Consider the following 21,608-nt stretch of genomic DNA (forward strand, 5'->3'; position numbering starts at 1 on the left):
AAGGTAAAACTGTCATAGTCCCGAAAACACAATAAAACAATGAGACTACTTTGCTCACTCTGAACAATGGAAAAAATATAATTTTTACATGTGAGTAATGATCTTTCTAAAAAGAAAAAAGTGGTGGTTGTTGACACCTGATTTTTTGATCTGTAGCGCTATACAGCACTAGTCCAGGAGCACTGGGGCCAGGGTTGACGTCTGCTGTTTTTGGTTTATATTAGCTGGATGGCCAAACAGCTGCTCAGCCAGGGTCCGCAGTTAGTGGCCAAGCATCAGCAGTGCGGGGGTGCAGCTGGTGGACAGCTGTGTCGTGTCCCAGTCCCTCTGGTGCGCAGTGGTGGCAATATCGAGCTGGGCAGAAAGGGTTCAATTGAACAGCTCCACCAGCCTAACACTTTGGGGGTGCAGTGGTGTGGTGCAATGGCATATCTCCACAAAGACGCGGGACGCAAAGCTGCATCCCTGGTCAGAGTGGAGCTCTTGGGGAACACCGAACCAGCAGAAAAAGCACCCCAACGCCTCTGCTACAGTCTCTGAGTCTTGGTCTGGTAGTGCATAGGCCTCAGGCCACTTTATGAGTAGTCTATGGCTGCTAGACCGTGTGACTGGCCTGGGGGTTCTTTCCATGTCACGCACTCATCGCAGCGCCTGCAAAAGTCCTTTACATCCTGTCAGCAGCTAATTACTAAAACACCTGTTGTAGGTGTCTGAGCGTCTTTGCGACTCCAAAATGTCCCAAACCAGGAGTGCCGTGGTTTGCCAGGAGTAGTGCTCCTTATAGGGAGCTTGGCACCACCATCTACCAGCTTACCGCCAAATCTGCCGGCTCTCACCAAGACTGCTGCAGGACACCATGCCTGATGGCCAGGTGCCCCACTGTGACCACAGCCCCTTCGTTACTGCCGACTGCAGAGCGATCTCGTCCATGCTAGTATGCTCCGAGCTAGCATAACACTGGTTGCAAGTCAGTCCTGGTCTTGTCACCTTTTCTGGTACCCTGGTGTCAGGACTTGTGGACCAGAGAGAACACAGACAAGCTGCAAAGTTTCTGTCTACGCTTGCTGTTATTATTATTATTATTATTATTATTATTATTATTATTATTATTATTATTATTATTATTATATGCAGTGAGAAATATGGTATTTAACATTTTTACTGGATAGTTTTTAAATCATCAACCTAAAGTGCTGGATTTGAGCTCTGTTAATAGACTACCATAAGGATCAGAATTGCTAAAGCTACGGTTGTGTAGGAAAATTTACGCGCACTGATTGGTTATCATATTATTGTTAATAAAACAATGAATACTCCTCTCCAAACACCTTCACCTAAGGTCAATATCATATAATCAGTCATTACACGTATAAAGTAGTTCGTGATATTCGCATAAGCGTTACTTATTTTTTTTACACGTATAATAGTTGAATAATATATATATATTATCTTATATATATATATATATATATATATATATATATATATATATATATATATATATATATATATATATATATATATTACCGGAGCTGGCCTGTAATACTGACATGGTACATGGTCATCCGTGACGATCTTCACTGTGTGAGAGCCCGGTGGTGGAGTCTAACACAGCCATGAAATGTAAATTGGTTTGGAAATATGTCATTGTTTACATGTTAAATGAGCTTATTCAAATGTGTGGAATGCTTTTAATTCACTAATGGGAAAAGTGTAGCATGTGGGCAGGTGGTGACTGAATTACTGATTCTTTAATGGACACACTGGCTCAGCCACTAATTAAAGAGCGCCTGGATGTGAGGTAGCAGCATTTCAAACCCGGAAGGATAAGAAACAGGTTGAAACATAAAAATACTAAACGCAGCAAACAGCACCATAAGAAATGTGAGAAGGGAGGCGGGCATACTGGAGCGGAGTACAGGGACAGTGAACAAAAGCTTGTACTTGCTAATAAAAAAATATTTGTTTGGCTTGTGCAACTGGTGGACTGACAAGGGATCTTACACACAATACACAATAACGGAATCTAAAGGAATGTAATTGTACTTCAGGTTCGTCAGGATTAACATATAAACATAATGTTTATCACAAGATCGTAAAGGAAAACCAAATGTATAAAATACAGTACTGTCTGTAGTATGTTTATTTTTTAAGTACAGCAGAGCGTGCTATTTGTTGCAGTTTTCATTCACTTTTGACATTTTTTTTGTTGTTGTGACGTGTACATGTTAGAGAGATAGCAATGACCGTAGCTGTGTTTTTCGGATGCTCGTTTATCGCTTTTGGTCCAGCATTTGCCCTTTTTATTTTCACCATCGCCCGAGATCCACTGCGAGTGATTATCCTTATCGCTGGGTGAGTATAAGCAATCAGTAATATTTAATACAGATTAAAAAAAAGCCATTCAAGCCTATATATTGTATGTAATTTTTAGTGTGTGTATGTATGTATGTATGTATGTATGTATGTATATGTGTGTGTGTGTGTGTGTGTGTGTGTGTATATATATATATATATATATATATATATATATATAGTAGTGTTCCTCACAAGGGGTGTGAACATTACAGTACGTGCTGTAACCGAAGTTGAATTATTTACGTGTGATGTTTGGCTTACCATAGTTAAGCTTTTCAAGAACGATTAGAGACTTCTTACCTGGTGGAAGTTGCAGTAGACGGTACAATAATATAGGTACAACAGGTGCACAAGTTGCACTGACCTAGGGATGTACTATTGGTATTAGTGATCTTAGTAAATATTGGTAAGAAGCTGGAAGTGTTATACACTTTTTGGTTTATTTGAGGCTTATGTTACAGTATTAAATGCTGTTGGTGTAAGCACAGTATGGTGCAGATGTCTAACGACAAAAACACACAGAAACTTCTAAGATAAAACTAAAGCCCTGTTTGGATGAACCTATAATACCCCTGATGCTGTAAAAAATGCAGCTGTCGCTTAACCTGGTGGGAAACAGACATGTCTACTTTAAGCAGCCAAACCTATACCTGGAAACTTTTCTATACCACAGAAGTGCGTTGACATTCTCTGCAGGTTTTTCTACAGCTACTGGCTTCAAGGTTTATTTAAATTTTTCATCATCCAGAAGTAAGTGCACTGAACTTCCTTTGACTCTGACAAAGTTCCCGCTAGAACTCTTTCCATTTAAAACATACAGAAATAGGCCTACTAGTCGAAACTAATGTGGTGTGTTGGATATGTTCCCACTTTACACTCTAGTTAAACAATAATGTCCTTATCCACCCCATGTGTGACAAATTCAGCAACTGGTTGGGTTTGTTTTATTAAACCTTAGATCTACCTGTTGTGGCATGTTAGATTGCAGTTGCTTGTTTTTAGGAATTAAAGGGATCGTCAGTATATAAAAAAAAAAAAAAAAAAGGCTTTGTTACAATAACAAACTCAATTGGGGCTAACTTGGTGTTCACCCATGTTTAATGTCAACGAAGACATGCTCTAATACATTTACAACAACTGCCAGATTTGTATTTTGAAATTAAACTGGTCCCTGTTTTGAGACATATCATTTTATGTTGCTGATCCTTTTGTAACTTGGCCCTTATACATAGGCCTTTTCTTTTATAGGAGGCAGTGGTTAAAGTCCAGGGCTTTTAACCAGTCACCGGTTCAAATCCTACCTCTGCCACTGACTGACTCACTTTGACCCTGAGCAAGTCACTTAACCTCATTGTGCTCCATCCTGCGGATGAAATGTTAAATCAATGTCGTATTGTAAGTGACTCTGCATATAATGCACAGCTCACAGCCTACTTCTGTAAAGCTATTAGTGATGGTGATCCACTATGAAAGGTGCTATATAAAAGTAGATATTATATATTGGTGATTTTTGTGTGTCAAATTGGAATTTATAAAATTCTGTTCACCTTAAGAAAGCTCTTGGCCTATGTTAAAACTCAATTGAGTAATCCTCCTCTTTTTACACTCCTATAATGTTTCATAATGAATGTTTTCCGGTTAGTTACCAGTACATCCTTACAAAATTAGCACTTTAAATTGTGCAAGGTCTCATAAATAGCATAATTCCCTGGCTCTGTGAAGTATATTTGCAGCTAAAGCAAAATGTGAACTGGGGGAGAGAAACATTTGAAAAATATAAGCCCACTGAAAGTCTGTTGGGTATTTTTTTTGCCCATCACAACTGAAACAGAAAAACAGAAGTGTGTAGAAGCGTGACAGGACAGCGTCACTGGCACGCTGTCCTCTGTCAGGAAGGAAACTCGGATACAAGAAAGCTGCAGGTTTAAATGCGCACATTTTAATCAAAAGTAAACAAAAATGATACAGACAAAACACACACAAGGGCCAAACAAAAAGTTTAAACAGAAATATGTACTTTTCAAATACTGCGGTTTTAGACCGAGCTGCTGGTTTCACATACAATATATAACTTCACAAAACTCCCCTAAACCCAAACGATTGAGAGATAGATATATACATAGCCTTGAAAAAGTATTCAGCCCCCATCCCTTTTTTCACATTTAAGAGTCTCACAGTCTGGGATTTTGATGCATTAGATTGGGAATTTTTATTTGTGAGTCACACATTCTTCTCCACAGAGTCCCCCCCAAAAGAAAGAAAATAGTAAACAATAAAATAATAAAAATTAAAAAACTGAAATGGCATCATTTTGTAAGTATTCATCCCCCTGGGTCAATACATGGTTGAACCACCTCTGGCAGCTATTATAGCCAGTCGTCTTTTCGGATAAGTCTCTATTGACTATGTGTTAGGAAATGTACTAACTAACTGTGGGACCTCCCAGAGACAGGTGTATTTAACCTAAAATCATGTGAAACACCTTAATTGCACACAGGTGGACGACATTCAATTAATTATGTGACTTCTAAAGATAATTGGTTGCACCAGAGCTTATTTAGGTGTGTCCTAGCAAAGGGGGTGAATACTTATGCAAGCAATTATTTTCTGTTTTATGTTTATAATTAATTTCGAACAATTTGTAGATTTTATTTTTCATTTTGACATTTTTTGTGTTCATCAGCGGCAAGAACTCCTAATTAAGTCAGTTTTGTAACACAGTAAAATGTGGAAAAGTTCAATGGGGATGAATACTTTTGAGAGCCACTATATATATATATATATATATATATATATATATATATATATATATATATATATATATATATATATATATATATATATGTATATATATGTACCCACACCACATACAAAACTCTCACCTTCACTGAATAATCACCATCACTAATTCTCTCTAACCCCTGTGAACACCTCCAGCCACATTCCCGTGTGTATTTGCAGGGAGGATTTTAATCCCCCCCCACCCCCAGCCAGAATCCGCACACTATTCCTGGTTTTACTGTGATGTTAGTAAGCCATACTTGAGCTTGTCACCGATACACTGTGGCTAATCAAGATAGCTGTAAAACGTGAAGTGGGAAAAACCGCTATGCAGAAGGAGTCTTATTTCCATTCCATTATTTAGAACTGTCACTGTGCCCTTTTTTTCAGTATCTACTGACCAACCTGGTTAGCCTTTAAAATAATTTAAGTTTAGTCTTAGATTGAACCCATGATTGTTTCCCAGTTCAGATCTTTGCTTAGAGAACTGATACAGGGTGAGTGGTCCTCCAGACTTGTTAGGGTCATTGTTCCCTCGAGCATGATTAGCTTAGTATAGGCTGGGGGTAAGCCTGTGCTAAGACACTTCCTCCCCTCAAACTTTGTTTTGGTGTGTGTGAGTGTTTTGTTATCTGTTTTATTCTCGTTTTCTGTCCAATTTAAAATGCCCAAATTAAATGTTGCCGCACTAACTATGAGTTAGGAGGACGGAAGATCATGGGGTGATCACTTTCTCGCTGTCAATTGCCTCTTTTCACTCTGACACTAAGTCACATGTTACCAAGCTAATGAACCCTGGAAGCCCAATTTGGGCAGTATACACTTGGCTCTGTTGGTCATCTGACCAGTAGGGGAGTCACTGAGGCATGATGAGGGAAACTATGATCCAAGACTAATCATACTGGTAGCACTTGAGACAAGCTGTTTCAGTAAGTAGTCCTTGTGCATTACATGTGTGTGTTTGTCCCTTTTTTTCTGTCTTTCAGGGCCTTCTTCTGGCTGCTATCTCTGCTGCTGTCCTCGCTGGTCTGGTTTATTGCCATGAAAGCCAGCAATGACAAGGATCAGCAGTTACAGAGGGGCCTCCTTATATTCGGGGTGATGTTTTCTGTCCTACTACAGGAAGTGTTTCGCTTTGCTTACTACAAACTATTGAGGTGAGTGCGGTAGGTTTTCTCCAAAAGCCTGCAGTATCTTTTGACAGTAGGTAAAATGGATTGTGCTTCTGGAACAGCCCGATCTCTACAACATGTTGACTACACGCAGGGCCGTCGCCTAAACTAAATCAATCCTGCTGTTATTGTATGTCAAAGAAGTGTGAGCGAAGCACAGTTCTGAGAAGTTTTGCATAGATTTTGTACAACCACATTCTTTCTGTTATAAAGTGAAAAAGCTTTGGCTCGATAGCATAATATTGAGCTATGAAGTTTTATTTTGAAGTTATGTAGCACTTTTAATAACATTCGTAGCTCATCTACTTCCCGATACAAAAAAATGAAATCTGTGCATATCCAATAGACATTGGAATGGTTGCTCAGTTCGTTGACTTTACCCCTTTCCTCACAAAAAAATAAATAAAATCTATAACCTACAAAAAAAAAAATTTAGTGCCGTTGGGCAATGTCCTGCTGTCCTCACCTGTGTCTCTCATTGATTCATTTGGAATACTTTAAACCCACCCCAACTACTGAGTGGCAGCACATTCCTACATTTCTATTGGAGGATTGTAACACACGTGCGAGATTTAAAATGTGATTAGAATTATTAGAAGCAGAGGATTGTTCTTGCTCGTGAGATTTAAAGCTATATTACAGTTCCAGCATAGGGAGTATTTACACACGTGGAATTTAAAACTGAATTAAACAGTGTCAATGTTTAAAAAAAACCTAAACGCACAGAAACCCCAGAAGAATATGGCCGTGACCATGAGGATTTTATTGTGGAAAACTGCAAAGGAAAGAATATACAATTAAATTGTACTGTCGAGTTAATACATATTGTGACAGAAAAAACGAAAGTAACCGAAAACATTTATTTTATACAGTATGTAAAAAGCAAAAACCCTGAAAAACAATTACATTAAACTCGAAAATAGCTAAAAATAAGAACAGAAAAATTAAATTAATAAAAAACTAAAAATAGAAGCCCTAATCATAATATATTAACGCCCCTTGCGGTTAAACTGTCATGCAACAAAAGTATGTGTTTTTCTTTTCTACAATGGCCTAACATTTCAAGTGTGTTTCTTGGCTGCCTTTTGCTCCCTATTCTGCTGTCAAACACATACATTTACCGCAAGTCGTAATTTTACAAATGTGTTTATTGGTATCATATACTTTTCTGTTGTGCCTCTTGAACACATTCAGAATTTTCTGTGGTGTCCCATTCTCTTTTATGGCTGGGTTATATTGCATTGCAACATAATGTATTTGAAGTGGATTTAGTCATTAAGCAGTATTTTTATAACTAAGCTCCAAATGTAACAGTTGTGAATTCCTTTTTAACTGTTACCCAAAAATGTGTTCTCAGTTGCCTGCAGACGCCGATTTAAAATGTCCATGAAATGCTCCAGCATCATTTAATGATAATGGCTGAAGCATGTACAGTAGGTTTATTATGCATGACCTGTTCAAAGGTTTAAGATAAGGTGTTTGCTGAAGAATCTGATGAGAAGGATTTAGAAAGTGGATCTCTGGCTGTGTCCTCTTGGCTAGTTTGAGCGAGTGTGCTTTAAACTGTATGAACTGGATGACATGTACACAACATTTACTGAATTATGTCTTGTATGTCATTTATAATTTAGCATAAGTTAAAATGGGCTCCAAGTACTGTGTATTCCTTTACACAAAAATGGACACTCGCTGGACACAAAATGAAATGTCACTTTCAATTATCCTTTCCTGGAAAACCTTTGTATGATGCATTCAATGAGACAGAGCGAAACAATGGTGTAATCTGTACTTTTCAGTACACTGCACAATTAGCAGTCATTTAAGTTACTGATTTTAATTTGGTATTGAGTCCTGGGGGTTACCACATTCTAGCAGAACCTTTTCATTTGGTGACAAAGCATACTGTGGAACTGGGCACATTGGCCAGACACTTATTATCCCTGAAGTAAACTGTTCATTTTTGGAACTTAATTAGTGAAAGCCTCTAAATATGCTTTAGGAATAAATGTAATCAAATAAACAATAACCTAAGATCATAGACTCTTTCTTTTTTAATTAATTTAATTATTAATTTTATTTTTCTTCAACAGGAAGGCCAGTGAAGGTCTGGCAGCACTGAGTGAGGATGAGCGATCGACAGTTTCGGTCCAGCAAATGGCATATGGTAAGAAAACATATACAAATAGATCCTGTGTATACAGTGTATATTTTTAATTTGAGCATAGTTTGCTGTAGCTCAGATGCAAGTCTTAATAGTCTAATTTGTGCCTTTTCAACACAGCAGATGCCAGGGGTCAGACAGTGTTATGGACCAAGCTTAATTTAAACTAGGGATTCCTCAGTCACTGGCATCACCTCCATCAGGCAGGCTGTGTCTCAATCTGTTTTAGGCTTATGTTAAGTTTCTTCCCGTTGACGCTCTACATTGAGTGGGCAAAGTGTCATTGCAGGCATGATGGAAAACTCTCCTGACCTTAAAGCCATAACATGGTTTTGTTCTCCATGTGGGAAAAGATTGGTCGCACATTTTGTTTTTTTTCCCAATGGTAGGTTATTTTTTTAGCTTCATCAAGCCTTTGTGATGGGTTGTGATGCATTTTGCTGATGGATTGACTATTAATCTGGCAAGACATATTGAAGGTATTCTTTTTCCAGGAAATGCTTACAGTAACTGAGTTTTGTGTTTCACCTGAAATTGGAAGGGAACATTGATTGAGTCGCTTGGTTAAAGACTGTTGGTTTAACAATATTTAATATATTGTTGGTGACCGTCTGGCATAAATGTTCGGTCCGAAATCTTGTACTACTCAGTCCTGAATAACGGGAGTGGTAGCTCACCTCGCCTTTCCATCACAACTGTACTCTGAGGCCTGTGAGGAAGTGATGCCACAGGCCCTTCATCGCGGACTGGTAGTGTCCTGGAATAAAGCACTCAAGTCAGGTTTCTTTTGTGTGGACTCGGCGAGAGCCATCTTGTCTTCTCATCGAGATATTTAAAGCTGCAGTACTGCCGTCTCGGCAATTTTATTCTATTTACTGCTGTTTTTTTAGTTGTACAGACTGTCTGACAGGGTAGTATCACGTGTTTTTGCAGGAAAGATTTTAACCCCCTCTCTGCCACCCAGTATTCCCCACGCCAACACATACACACGTGCACTGGCAGGGCTGCAGGACTAATCAAAGATTTATGTAGATTCAGAACTTGGTTTTGGATTAAATTCCAATGCCATATAACCATTAAGAATTCAATGTCGTGTTATTTTCATCATTAAAAGTTGATGAGAGCTTTTTTTTTTTTTTTTTTTTTGGGGGGGGGGGGGGGGGGGGGGGGGGGGGGGGGGGGGGGGGGGTGGGTGGGGGGGGGGGGGTGGGGGGGTGGGAGGGTGGGGGGGGTGGGGGGGGGGGGGGGGGGGGGGTGGGGGGGGGGGGTGGGGGGGGGGGGGGGGGGGTATATACAGTTTTACAGAAAGACTTTGTTGGATATCATATAAAAAGGATACATTTTAACAACTTGAGTAATGTGGTTTGATGTGGTTTTAACAGGGACATTTACTGTACCTCCTTTTGCCTGCACTGTGAGTCTTTTAGAATGGAGCTGATCACCTGTACTGTCCAGTCAGAATTCGAAAAGGAGTTCTAAAAAGAGAATTCCTTAAATGAAGATTCACTGCTGGCATCCAGTCAGTACTACAGTTTCCATTCATTCCTTGGCGTCCAAACTTCTGCCGGCAGAAAGAAAGATTTTAGACGGATCACTTTTAAATCATTTAATTAGTTGTTAACTGCCAGATGAAACAAGGAGACAGCCAGGGAGGACAGATGGTTTTCTCAGGAAGGTGCCAAAAGGGAGCCTAAATAGCACATCATATATTCCAATGTTTAGTAACCAGTTTTACTGTCAGCATTAGCTAGGAGTAGCAGCGGTGGTAGATTTTCCATTACATGAGTAGATGTTAAAACTTCATGTTGATTTGAACTTGGCTTTCACCAGGATAAGCACCAACTAAGATGTAGTTTTACAGTAAACTAATGTGATCCGTCTACATCTCCATCCATTTGCTTTTCTTTCCATCGGATGATGTAGATATCCTTCAGCCTGGTGTTAAGCTGATCAACTTATTTTTACCAGCGCATCAGCACACACAGCGGCTGCGATGCTGGCTCCGGGGATCAACTACAGTGCAGCTTCCCTAGCGCATCATCATGACAACCGTCTGGATTGAGTTAAGTAGGGTACATTTCTGGGGTCTTCAAGTGGGCACCTTCCATCCTCTGTGTTTCGTCGACTAGTTCACATCACCTCAAGAGGGCTCGACAGTGATTCTGGCGTCCCAGCATCACCCCCCTCCGTCCCCCACTCAACTCTGCCCAGCTTACTTACCCGTACATTAAGCGTTGTTTTCTTTCTATTGTGCTTTAGATCCCCAGCCAGAATCTTTCCATCTCAACTGCAGCCAGTTGCTGCTCCTTTCTGCTGCTTCAGATAACTTCTTCATTCTTGGCCACTGAACTCGACATTTCTGAGAAACCGGGTTGTAGACTGTGCTATAAATCCTCGACAATCCACCTGATTAAGCATACCAAAGTTTCTTCCTCGCATACGTCTCATCCACAGCATCCTCCCATGGCACTGTTAACTCTACCATATGAACAAGGCGTGCTGATCCAGACCACAAGACAACGTCTGGTCGAAGGTTAGTGGTGGCAATCTCAGGTGGAAAAATAAGCCATTGACCAACATCTGCCAGCATTTTCCAGTCTCTAGCAGCTTCTAGTTGTCCTGGGCGAGGCTTGGTTTTAACACCTTTTCTTGGTGGTTGCTCTCCTAGATGAAGGAATATTGTCTTTTGTGTGTAATGCTTTGATGGAACTGGTGGCAACTTATTGGTCAGGTTGCGCTGGTCTTCCAGTGCTAAGGCCAGACATCGCAGCACCTGGTCATGGCATCAAGTAAACCGTCCTTGGCTAAGACCCACCTTACATCCTGTCAAAATGTGCCTTAATGTTGCAGGTGATGAACACAAAGGATGTGAGGGATCCTCACCCACCCAGAGGTTTAGGGTCTGTTGATGGGAGAACATCATATGTTGATCTAATGAGGAAACTGATCCTGCTCTGTTCTGTTGTCCATAGGTCTTGCCAGCCGATCTTGCGTTGTTCCACGATTTCCCATCTCATCCATTCTCCCTGCTTGGCCTGGGAAACGGCCTTTACACACCTGATCTTCTCCTCCTGCTTTTGCACCTCATTGACTACCAGCTTCCTCTGTTGAGCCGGGGTTACCTTGTGCCATGTAGGAGCTGAACTGAGACCAAAACCTCCTTTTCCATGCTGAACTTGCCCCAAAGTATCTCCAATTCGAAGGGCAGCCTTTTCATCTTCCACAGCTTTCTTTGCCGCCTATTTTATTCCAGTTTTCAACACATGTGCAGCTTCCCTTACACATGTCTCGTGAATCTACTAATGTCATTTCCAGTCAGACCTTGGCGCACTTAAACTCTTCGGTTAGAGCAGAGATTGGTGGGTGCAGTATTCCTTTACCATAAAGTCCCTCTCTGCTAAGGCAGTGTGGAACTCCCAACCATTTCCTGACGTGTGAACTGATTAAAGCTTCCATCTTCTCAACTGTTGTCAAGGAAACCTCGTACACAGTCAGTGTCCACAGCAGTCTTGGCAGCAGACCAAACTGAAAGCACCAGAGTTTGTTTGCCCAGTAAAGCGCTGCTGTCTGTGCTCTCCTTTTCACTGCTTGTTGTCTAGCTTCTCCCACACGAACTGTGTCCTTTTAGATCGTAGTTGTACCATCTCCCAAGACTTTTCACTGGCTTCTCGGACACTGTTGGTATTGCCTCACCATTAATTTAGAAGCTTTTATCTACTACTTTTTTACCTTTTTAATTATAGAGATTCTCCTTGATTTTAGTGGGCTTGAATTGCATTCGTGCCCATTCAATGTTATTGGCTAATGTGCCCAATAACCGATTCATGCGAAATGGTGCATCCTGCCATTATTCCAACTTCTAGGCATTGCCATGTAGTGCTAAATGAAGGTGAAAAACTAAATTGCAAATGTCCAAAGTAGGCTTTCACAAAAGTTGTTATGATCATCGGTAAACTGAAAAAAATCAGTTGTTCATGTTGCATATAAATCATACGCATTAGCCAAATCCAGGAATGTCACATGGAGCTCCTTCCTCTCCTTTTTAGCTGATTGAATTTGTTGCCAGATCACGGTGATGTGTTTTAAGCATCCTGGGAAACCTGGAATGCCCACTTTTTGTACTGAAGTGTCACTGAAGCAGCTGTTTAATAGGTAAGTTGACAATCTCTGAGCAACAATGCTGAAGAAAATCTTGCCTTCTACGTGTAATAGGGAAATAAGGCGAAACTGACTGCTTGTAGAATCATTTTCTTTTGGTATAAAGACTACCTGGTTGGAAAACATGGATTGAGAATTGATTAGCAGTTTGCTACACATGTGGACTGGCAGAGCCATACTGGTGTTCTTTTCTGAAAAGACTAATATTGCAGATAGCAGGCTGTTTGGTTCAAATTGCATGTACTGCTAACAATTGATAGAGACCTTGTGTCTACAAGCTTCTTGCCCAGCATTAACTGCAAGCTAACAAGATAACAATGCTGTGGACCAGAAGGGGCCAGGCTCTAAGACTTTTGGAATGCAAAGCATAAAGGAGCTAAAAGGCTCCCAGGGACTGGCATTGGACCCAAAGGTTCTCAGGGAGAATACGAGATAACGCCACTGGACTCAAAGGGTCTCAAGCAAAACGGAGAGATAGGAACAAGGAAGATAACAAAAACTAGATGTATGGACCTTTTGGGGCGCCAGGGGTCTGAAGAATGTGCTGAGTTCAGAGGTTGTCACACAAGACTAAACACACAGACACACACACACATACACACTAAATTAAATACACACATGGTAACAGAATAATGTGTTGTACCTTTGCTATTGGTTAAATATCAGAGAAAGAGGAGGTGGACCATCTATACAGAAGGGTATTTAATGTCATGCAAAAATTGTGAGAACGAGTATTCTGTTTGTCCTGTACCTGGGACCAGACTCCCTGCATATTTCAATAAACCTAACAACTGATTGAAGAAAAGTACTCTGTGGATTTTCTTGAATCTACTTACTCACCATCCATTTTTTTTAAATTACTTCACACCTGCTTGGCGCCATGCTCTTTGTACAACCTGTTTTTCCCATGTCACTTTCATCAATTTCCACAGGATTCGTAGAACTCCAGAAGCACTCTTGTACACTCTGTACGGCACTCCCTTAGGCCCTGGAGATGATGATGATGACATGACACCCTTGCTTTTTTCACAGCTTGCTCTACTTCTTTCCACTTAGGTGATAAGATAAGGAAAACTACTAGGTGCATTCTGTGGATGAACATAAAATTCTCACCATAAAACACACAGGCTCTGACAGTGTGTCATCAGAGCGTTGTACCAATCGGCGTTTACAATGACTGGTGAAGATCAGAGAGAACATCAGCCTGTCCCATGAGTCACCGCGCGCAAACCAATTAGCTACTGTTACTCGAATAGCAATCCACCAATCTCCCAGGGACATTTTAATCTCTCAATGGCCTTCACGAATAGCATAGTTACTCTGGTGAAATCACGAGAGGCAGAGCAAACCAGTTTTAGAAAACTTTAATATTTCTGGGCGAGTGTTTCCCAGCTTTATCATATTCCCTGTGATATATCGTTTTAGATTTAAGGGCCCTACTTGGGAGAATACAGTCTGATGTGCTAGCTGTGAGATTCCCAGTAGCTGCTGTTTATAAATGCACAGTGCTGTAGCTTAAAGACTTCAAATCTAACAAAATAATCTGCAAAATAATTTGCAAACCATCCATCGCAACTAAATCACCTACTACTACCAATGTCTCATACTACCACCTTCATATTTTCAGTGTTATGGAAACTCCTTCAGTAAATATAATGGGATCCTGAACTTTGAGCTGTGAGCCAAGTACTTGCTGTATTGTGCTCTGTGACAGGCTGGCAAGGGGATAGAGGCCCGGAGCCAGACCGCAGTTCAAAAAATAATATTTTTATTATCAAATAAACACAAAATAAAAGGGCACAAGGGCCAAATCAAAGGTATTAAAACACAAATAACAAAACACAAAGCAAAACTTACAAAATAAAGGTTTCCAGGCTGGGCGATGCCTTCGGTATTAGACTACCTGTTTCTGCTTCTTTGTAAATATACTCCAAAAACCACAAGTGTTGACGTTCGAGGGAGTCATATGTCAAGACTGATGTTTTCTAAATTCTTCACTCATCAAAAAAATGAAGCTTAAATGCGATATGCCACATTTATCGATCAGCAAATGCTGAGGAAAAAAACGTGGTTAATGTGTTAGTATTTTCTAGTAGACTACAATGTTATCACTACATAAAATAATCAATGAAATAAAAAATGCTACAACGTGTTGTGCTAACAGGTATCTGTAGTCCTTGTGATAACTGGTTACTCAATAAAAAATTGTGAACCAGGACATTATAATATCTATCAAAAACCCTTCGTCATTACTCGATGGGTTGTCATGAATAGGTAGGCAAAGGAGTAATGACGGGGAGAAAGACTGAAATTCTCGGGACTGGCGAGACGGGACAGTGTGTGAAGAAAGCGACTATTACACAGACTGTCAGCCGGAACAAAGAAATTGTGAAGGTAGCTGATTATTTAACTTTATTTTGCGACAAACGAACTTATACTGTAAATTGTTTAACTTCCTCGACTATAATTGAAATAAAATCTTTTTGCTGTAGTCATTTTTGTATTACTTTAGTATAAATTTTCAACATGTTAATTTGGATTCATATTGTTTTTTACTGTTTTTAGAAGCACGTCACAAATTTCTGGGTGGTAAATTGTTTTTTTCTGACTTTATGTGAACGAAAAGACACAAAAAATGCTATTATTCCCCACAAAATTTGCTTTTGAGATTTCAAAATTCACTGGGGAGTAACCAGTTAACAGCGATTACTTAATACAGGACCAAAATAGGACTCAAACATGTTTGGAGGTGGAGTAGTGTTTTTCGAGATTTACGATGTATTACACGTGTAAATACAATCTTGGGGTGGGGAATAATAGCCATTTTCTATACTTTTGAGGCATAAGCAATTAGGAAATAACACCTACTACCCAGGAACAAAAACAAAAAATAAAAATTGTTACACAGTGCTATTAGTGTCGTCTTTATTAACCTTTTGATACTCTTTAAGTTGATGTCTTTCTATTGACTTTTCTGATGACATGACAATCCTATCACCAGTTATCACAGTCCTACAGCCACAGACTGGGAAAGAATAGATTTACAGGGCTCATGTTTCTATGCGAAATGCGCCTTCGGTGGACTAATGCTATTAACAGCACAGTGGAAACTAACCAACAAGTTCTGGTTACAGCAGCATAATAAACAGGTGCCTAATGAAAACACTACTGTATTGCTGGTTTCTGTGATGAGTGGTTGTGCCAGTTTTGTTTGGCAGTACATAAGATGAGTACAGTTCCTTATGAGGCCGTTCATGTAACTCTTATTGGAGAGGCAGCTCGGCATACATGTGCAAACATGTTTCCAGACAATAAAATCAGGGAAACTTTTTCAGGCAGCATGTGATCATTCTTGCTGCTCTCTCCAAATATGGAGAAAAGCCTTCTTACAATGAGTGGTTTTGCACTTAGAATTGCACTAAAACTGTAAAAGAAGGGGAAAGCACAGGAACAGAGACAATTGGACAAGGGAGTGGATCCTAATTCGTGAGGAGAGAGAAGCATACCATAATCTTTTAAATGACCTACACTTAAGTTATTGCAATTTTGTTCTTATGGATCGAGACACTTTTGAGGAGCTTGTAGGACCATGAGTAACTTGAAATGACTCTACAACATGTCCGCGTACATATCAATAAGACGATGAAATGTAGCAGGTTTCCAAAGCATGTCATCTTCTGTAGAAGTCACTGTCTTGCATAGTCACATAGTTGCTCAAGTGTTTCTCCTGATTGAGAAACATTAGTGCATTAGTCTGGTCTACTTAGTCTGGTCTACTCCGGGAAGCGTGTTTCCTTGTTTCTGGAAACACGGAAACATCCAGCAAACATGTCTCCTCGTGTATGCTGGGCTTCAGTGGATACAAACTTTTGTTTCCGAACTGAGTGCCTAGGCCTTTCAAAGCGATGAATAGACTAAAATATCAATCAGAAAGAAGCTTGTGGGAAATAATGCGTTTGAATATTTTGTGTAAGGAATTGTAAATTTACCATTACTGTGCTGCTTCCAGTATTTTCCAAAGTAGGATGTATTGCCATGGTAACTAGTACCATTATGCAAATGCAATATTCTGTGGAATAAAGACAGCTAGGGATTAGAATGAAGTGTCATTGCCCAGTTTTTACAGTAAACAATTACTACCTAGCATTGTTTAGTTAAATAAATAATTCAATTTAAATCAGCCTAATGTCATTAACTTTTTTCTTTTTTGTTTTTCCAGTGGCTGGACTGGGGTTTGGTATCATGAGCGGAGCTTTTTCAATGATTAACATCCTCGCTGACTCACTGGGACCGGGAGTAGTAGGAATCCACGGGGAATCTCAGTACTACTTCCTCACCTCAGGTACTAGATGGAACCTTGCTATGCTTTTCTCGGTACAACTATTTTTGAAGCATGTTCTGCTATGGTGGCTCAGTAAAAGAAAATAATAAAATTGTAGTGTTGTAGATTGGGCTGATTTTACTGTTCAAAGGAAACGAGTAAAGAAACAGCTGCTTTTATTAATTTTGTGATAACTGCTGCTTTTCTTGGACTGTCAAGAACAGCAATCATCACAAATGTAAGCAGTGTCTTAACCGTTTCATTTTTAACAGTAAATTGATCCAATCTACAGCAGTGACCTTCACCTCGATTTGATTAATTGAATAATCAGTTTATGGAGCTCTATTTAGCAGGGTAGGGCAAGGTTTATATAAACAGCTGAGAAGTGAATCCTAAAGTGGTTTCTGCTGAGCTGATCAATCTATTTTATATAGCGCATTTCATAGTGGACCACCATCACAAAGTCCTTTAAGTTGAGGGGATGATGGAGACACGGGCAACGCTAAACAGTTTGCTAGTGTGCTTGAGTTGGAAAGGCAGTGCAGTCCTGATGTTTTATGTGTTCTATGTTTAAACCAAAATGATAAACTGGACAGTCTTGTATAAAAAAAAAACAGGTCAATTTAAATTAAATAGGGCACCTTTTTTTAGGTTATTGCGCAGGCCACTGGCCACCTCGGCGTATTGAGCATGAGAGACCTAGATATCTTAAAGTGAGTGTGAGTGGACTGTCTCTTTTTGATCAAGAGGAACTAAAATATATGTATTGCCAAACAAAATATGATTTCTAAGATTAAAAAAAAAACTCACTATACTGTATAACCTTCCCTTAAGTGTATCCCACTAACAATGTATGTCAATCTTATACTGTACATTTTAAACCTGTTAGTTTTAATTTGCCATTTTATTAGAATAAGGTAGGAATCAGCTGAAGCAGGTGAGTTCAGTAGATTTGTATGTGGGCTCAAGAGTGCCTTTGGTGTCTGTTTGCACAAAGGGGGAGGGTTGAACAGTTGTCTTTACTAGAAAAGGTCAAGTAATTCCAGCCCTGACAACGGGACTGCCGCCAGAGCTAAAAGTAATGTGATACTGAAGAGAGTGCAAACCTCCTGTGGGGTGAAAAATGCACAGGCTACTGTTGTCACACACCATAAACCCAGAATACCGCTGTGGAATCACCTTCTATCAATAATTCACTGTCGCCATCTGCTGGTGAGATGAACAAGTTCATACAGTAGATTTGTGGAAAACACAATTTTTTCAGAGACATTAATCATGAAAATATAGCATTTTAATAGTTTTGCACATACCTTTACAAAATTGTTGAATTTGGAGTGATATAACTTGGTAAGGACCTTCTTTATGGCACTTTATTGATAGTATATAAATTTGGGGGTATGTGGAGGTGCAGTGGTCAGGAATTTCTTTAGCTCAAGTTGTGTGTGTGAATCTGGGGATATATTGAGGCATCTGTCCGATAGGTGGATGTAGGTGATTTATGATTTGCTTTTTATTGCATACCACTGATATCGGTAAAAATATATCATCGTATTCAGTTTGGGGCTGTAAATAACGTGTAGTAATAATAATAATAATAATGCACACCCAACTGTGCATTAATATGGCTATAATTCTGTCGCACGATTCTCATTACATGAAACGCGAGAGCTGATTTTAAAAAGTGTTCAACAGTAACCCTGATAATGTCAGTCCACAGTCGAGAGAATTAACTAAAGAGATGTTGCCCTCTTTACTGTATGTCTGCTCTATTCTTTGCTGCAGCCTTCATGACAATGGCAGTCACCTTGCTGCACACGTTTTGGGGAGTGGTGTTTTTTGATGGCTGTGAAAACAGGAGATGGTGGGTGATTGCTGTTGTCGTCGCACTCCACCTGCTGGTGTCTGGACTGGTGAGCACCTCTGTTCCTATACATTTTGACAGCTCTGTCTCTGGTTTGATATATGACCTGTAGAAGTGTAAAATAGTCAATGACAGGATGCATGTGCATGAGGCTCCATGTACTGGGACACGTAGAACAACTTGGAAAATTGCTGTCCCATTTTCAAATGGACGAAACCATTTTGAATTCAGGACCAATGCAAAAAATAAATAAAACTGAATGGGGGAATTTCAGTTTACCCCAAAAACGTGTCTGCAGTGGTTGCTGTCCAGACTGGTACAGCATTCAGTAATATGTTAGAATAACTAAACATTACTGCTGCATGAACAGCAATCTCACAAGGGGGGCATGTTTATGAATCGAAGCACATTCACAGTTACACAAGGATCTACCTTAATCAGTGAGTGAGGAGAAAAAAAGTTGGGAAACTGCTGTAGATGCTGTGCACCTATAAGTAAAAGCATATTGCTTGTGATTTCCTTGCTCTGTATTCTGTTTATTCATTTGCAGACGTTTCTCAATCCAATATATGCGGGCAGCTTACCCCCAACCTATGTAATACTGGTATCGATGGCTGTCTGGTCTTTCTTCTCATGTGGTGGGTCACTGCAGAACATTCAACAGTTATTGACGTGTAAGTCCTTCTGTTCTTGTTTGATTAAAAAAAAAAAAAAAAAAAATTTGAACATAATACCCACGTATAGGTGAGGGGGGAATTACCGGTATTTAAAGCAACATGAGAGGTATCCGTGCATGCAAAGAGTTTTTTAAATCCTAAAGATTGTTTTATATTATTGATACAAGAGAAGCACCTCCCTTTTTTCTTTATGCAGTTTTTTTTGTGACATTTTACTCTTTAATGTTTTTATAATAAACAGGTACTTCCCTTTTAAAAGTTTACCATAGTAAAAGCATAGCAAAGGGTAATAAAGCATGGAAAAGCTTAAGCAAGATTTGTACATTTTTATAGTTGAGTAGTGCTGCAGGTATGGCAACGAATATTTAAAAAAAAAACCATGGTAAACTATGGTAAATGCGTAGTATAAATGGTAAAACTACCACTGTTTTTGCACTGTATTTTTGCAAACATTCATATTGGTTAAACTGTGCTTCCAGTATGTTAATATTAGTACAGAAAGTGAATGAACAAGACTTAATACTAATGGTTTTTGCAATTTCATGGCAATTTTATTATTTATTTTTAAACACATCCTCATTCTGTTTATTGCAGGTAGGAAAAATTACGCAGATTCCCAGGTTGCTTCGTAACTGGAATTGGTTTCAGCATCCCTCGGGACAGAAGTTGTTGTCAGGACTTTCAGCGGTTCTGCAAAATTTGGAATGAAAGCAGTATTTGAGTTCCAGTTCAAGCAATACACCTTTACTCCTCACAGACTTGTGTAGGACACACTGCTCAAGAGAATCAGCAATACTGGCATATTTGCACATGGACTATGGTTGCTTTTTATGCCTTCTCTTAAGATGGATTCTGCATCCATATTTGTGTGTGTGTGTGTGAGTTTGTGCATGGAAAAGAGTGAGCTTGGGGACAGAAGGGTCTGTTTGACTTGTAATTGTTTTGAATAATGTACACCACCTGTTCAAAAGCACCTCAGCAAAGACTGCAATTGTTCCCTAATGGACAAACACGTCTTAGTATCCCAGTACTTCCCTTCACTTCATGTTGTATGTGTAGTTCTTTAAAGGGACAGTGTAGGCTTTTGTTATGTGACCACTTCATTTAGTTCAGCTTCCAATCACATTTTAGATACATTCACTGAGAGTATATACATTTACTGCCAAACATTGAATCAACTAATAGAAATAGGTAATTATAGTCTATGGTCTAGCCAAAGGGTGGCAGTGTTGTGTGTGTGTGTGTGTGTGTGTGTGTGTGTGTGTGTGTGTGTGTGTGTGTGTGTGTGTGTGTGTGTGTGTGTGTGTGTGTGTGTGTGTGTGTGTGTGTGTGTGTGTGTGTGTGTGTGTGTGTGTGTGTGTGTGTGTGTGTGTGTGTGTGTGTGTGTGGTGTGTGTGTGTGTGTGTGTGTGTGTGTGTGTGTAAAAAAGTGGTCACGCTTTATTTTAAGGGCCTCTTTTTAACTGTTAACAAACAGCTAATAAACCTGGTAATGTGCATTATTTATTTTCTGTTAACTGTTAGTTAATGTATAATAGGCCAGCTAAAACTGCAAACACCAGAGACCTATGGATGATCAATACCCAATCGATCATATGCTTTAAAACGGTTCAAAATGTTACTGTAGTAGTGTTTTGCAAATTAAATGAGGTTTTTATTAACCCTAAGCTAAAAATTAACAATGTTTAACGGTTAGTAAAAAAAAAAAAAGGCCTTTAAAGTAAAGGGTGACCAAAACGTTAATATGCTGTTAAAGGTGCGACTTCTGTCCACATCTGAAGGAAATACTGGGCTCTGGCCAGTGTTGTTAGGAACCCAGGTGTGTAAGTGTTTGAGGTCTTGTTTAAGAATGTGAATACAGATCCTGACGGAACAGCAGGGTTTGTCCATCCTAATATCTGCGTCTTTTCATGTCTCGCGTCATTTTGACAAAATTGCATGAAATTGTCACAAATATCAGATCAAACGTATTTTCAAACTACATGGTCAACACTATCATGGACACATTTCTACCATGTTTCCAGGGAATTAAAAACATTTCTACAGTATTTTTATTGGGTGTATTGATGACTAGTGATATTTTGCCTCCTTAACCCATGGGGGCGCCAGAGCCAATGCAA

The 21,608-nt window shown here is 39.6% G+C and overlaps 1 protein-coding gene across 1 annotated transcript; it reads left to right on the top strand.

Moving 5' to 3' along the window:
• The first annotated feature begins 1,699 nt into the window (after positions 1-1,699).
• On the top strand, positions 1,700-20,736 carry LOC121301778 (gamma-secretase subunit Aph-1b-like). Its single transcript, XM_041231378.1, has 7 exons — positions 1,700-2,355; positions 6,126-6,296; positions 8,402-8,475; positions 16,850-16,972; positions 18,734-18,861; positions 19,363-19,486; positions 20,084-20,736. The coding sequence occupies exons 1-7, from the start codon at positions 2,243-2,245 to the stop codon at positions 20,119-20,121; spliced, it is 771 nt and encodes a 256-aa protein (XP_041087312.1). The 5' UTR covers positions 1,700-2,242; the 3' UTR covers positions 20,122-20,736.
• Positions 20,737-21,608: the final 872 nt, after the last annotated feature.

The sequence above is a fragment of the Polyodon spathula genome, chromosome 2 (assembly GCF_017654505.1).
Source record: "Polyodon spathula isolate WHYD16114869_AA chromosome 2, ASM1765450v1, whole genome shotgun sequence".
In the NCBI taxonomy this organism is placed as follows: domain Eukaryota; kingdom Metazoa; phylum Chordata; class Actinopteri; order Acipenseriformes; family Polyodontidae; genus Polyodon; species Polyodon spathula.